General features: G+C 54.5%; 1 protein-coding gene across 1 annotated transcript; it reads left to right on the top strand.

Annotated features, from left to right (window-relative positions):
- Positions 1-1,033: 1,033 nt before the first annotated feature.
- LOC309603986 (olfactory receptor 14J1-like) lies at positions 1,034-1,969 on the top strand (the record flags this gene model as incomplete). Its single annotated transcript, XM_082338853.1, has 1 exon — positions 1,034-1,969. The coding sequence occupies one exon, from the start codon at positions 1,034-1,036 to the stop codon at positions 1,967-1,969; it is 936 nt and encodes a 311-aa protein (XP_082194979.1).
- Positions 1,970-2,486: the final 517 nt, after the last annotated feature.

Below are 2,486 nucleotides of genomic sequence, written 5' to 3'. Positions count from 1 at the left end.
TGACCGGGTCAGCACTCAGCCTGCCCAGGGAGCACCCTTCAAAGCTGCGGGGAGAACCTGTGGGTGGAAGCAGGGCAGGATCCCTCTGCTGTCCAGAGGGTGCAGCGTGGGTCAGGGCTGCTCAGACTTCTACATCACCCAGCGGACATTTGCAGAGGGTCATTCTAAAGAGGGATGTCAAGGTAGGAGATTGCCTGAAAGGGAAGAAATCTGTGCTTTGAGTTTTTCAACTCTTGGTTGGCTGGGTGGGCAGTGGGAGATGGGAATTTATTTCTCTGCTCTGGAGAAGGCAGTGAGACCCCAGTTCTTGTCAGGACTTGTCTGAGATGTTGCTTAGCCCCTGCACACACAGAGATGCCCCTGGGCAGTGCCCTGCTGGCAGGAGGTGCCTGCAGGGCAGAGCTGAGCACACAGCGGGTGGGATGGGCTCAGTGAGCATGGAGAGGGAGGAGAAGTGGGGACAGAGAAAGAGGTCGTGGCCAAGAAGAGCTCCAGGCAGCAGAGACATGGGCAGCTGAGAGCAGGGCTGATGGACAGAGCGGCTGTCCTCACTCTGCACTAAGGGACAGTCCCTGTGCCCAGTCTCAGCACCCACAAGGTTTCCCTTGCAGTGCAGCAGAAATGCCAGGCATTGCTGCATTCAAACCACTCCTCAGCTGTGCTGGGGCAACTAGAACAGAAGGCACAACCCAAACTCCCCACAGCTCTGCTCTGCAGTCAGGTGAATTGGGAGTGACAATGCTGAAAAGCTCTTTGATATCACAAGTAGATTTAATCTGAGATCACCCCGAGTTCCTATTTACCTGTTGCTGTAGGGCAGGACTGAGTCCTGCAGGGCCCCCAGCAGAGCCTCCTGCTCCCTGGGGCACCCTCAGCCACCACTAACCAGAGCTCACCAAAGCTCTTTCTGAAAAGTGAAAAGCAGTTCGAGGGGTTTCTATAAGAAAGTCAGTAGATTTTTCTGAAAGCAGTCTGCCCTAACTTCTCACTTCTTCTACCTCCTTGAACAGATCCCCATGTGCAGAGACAGCAGATGTCCAATAACAGCTCAATCACCCACTTCCTTCTCCTGGCATTCGCAGACACATGGGAGCGGCAGCTCTTGCACTTCTGGCTCTTCCTGGCCATCTACCTGGCTGCCCTCCTGGGCAATGGCCTCATCATCACCACCGTAGCCTGCGACCACCGCCTCCACAGCCCCATGTACTTCTTCCTCCTCAACCTTTCTTTACTTGACCTGGGCTCCATCTCCACCACTCTCCCCAAAGCCATGGCCAATTCCCTCTGGGACACCAGGGACATCTCCTACATGAGATGTGCTGTCCAGGTCTTTCTGTTTGCCTTCTTGGTAGGAGCAGAGTATTATATTCTCACCATCATGGCCTATGACCTCTACATTGCCATCTGCAAGCCCCTGCACTACGAGACCCTCCTGGGCAGCAGAGCTTGTGTCCACATGGCAGCAGCTGCCTGGGGCTATGCTTTTCTCGATGCTGTGCTGCACACTGCCAATACATTTTCACTCCCCCTCTGCCAAGGCAATGCTGTGGACCAGTTCTTCTGTGAAATCCCCCACATCCTCAAGCTCTCCTGCTCACACTCCTACCTCAGGGAGGCTGGGCTTCTTGTGGTTAGTGTCTTTGTGGCCTTTGTGTGTTTTGTTTTCATTGTGCTGTCCTACGTGCAGATCTTCAGGGCCGTGCTGAGGATCCCCTCTGAGCAGGGACGCCACAAAGCCTTTTCCACGTGCCTCCCTCACCTGGCCGTAGTCTCCCTGTTTGTCAGCACTGTAGTGTTTGCCTACCTGAAGCCCCCCTCCATCTCCTCCCCATCCCTGGATCTGATGGTGGCTATTTTCTACTCAGTGGTGCCTCCAGCAGTGAACCCCCTCATCTACAGCATGAGGAACCAGGAGCTCAAAGACGCACTGAAGAAGCTCATTCAATCCGTAGTCTTTCAGCAGCAATAAGCTGCCCGTGTCTCTTCACAAGTGATTTCCAATGTATCTGGGGAATCTCCTGTGCTTTGGGCATTTTATCTATGATAATTCTGTTTCTCCAGGAATGTCTGCATGCACTCCACTTCTCCAGAGGCATGAACCCAGTGTGTCTGACACAAAGGTCTTTGCACATGTGTCTTGCCCAATGGCACAGCTGGCCTCCTATGTCACATCTCTGTAATACAAGGGATTTCCTCAGTGCCGGTGTCTGGAGGATGGGCTCTTCTTCCAAAGCTGAGGTCAGGAACAGGCTGAGGAAGTTGTCCCCCACGAGGCTGTGCTGCTGTGCTGGTGTTCTCCATGGGCTGAGGGCAGGAGGGCTCAGCGCGATGTGTTCGGGAATGGGACTGGAGGGAGCTTTCACTGGTGGCCTCCCTATTTGGCCACTTCCAGCACTGGCCACTCTCCACAGGTTTATGGCTGAGTTTTGCTGCACGGCCATTTTTGCCTCCTCCTGCCGGGCTCAGGGCCTGCACTGGGGGAATGG

The sequence above is a fragment of the Platalea leucorodia genome, assembly GCF_965183815.1.
Source record: "Platalea leucorodia genome assembly, contig: HAP1_HAP1_SCAFFOLD_286, whole genome shotgun sequence".
Taxonomy (NCBI): domain Eukaryota; kingdom Metazoa; phylum Chordata; class Aves; order Pelecaniformes; family Threskiornithidae; genus Platalea; species Platalea leucorodia.
The sequence above is the reverse complement of the archived record's forward strand: the minus strand, read 5'-3'. Positions and strand labels throughout refer to the sequence as shown.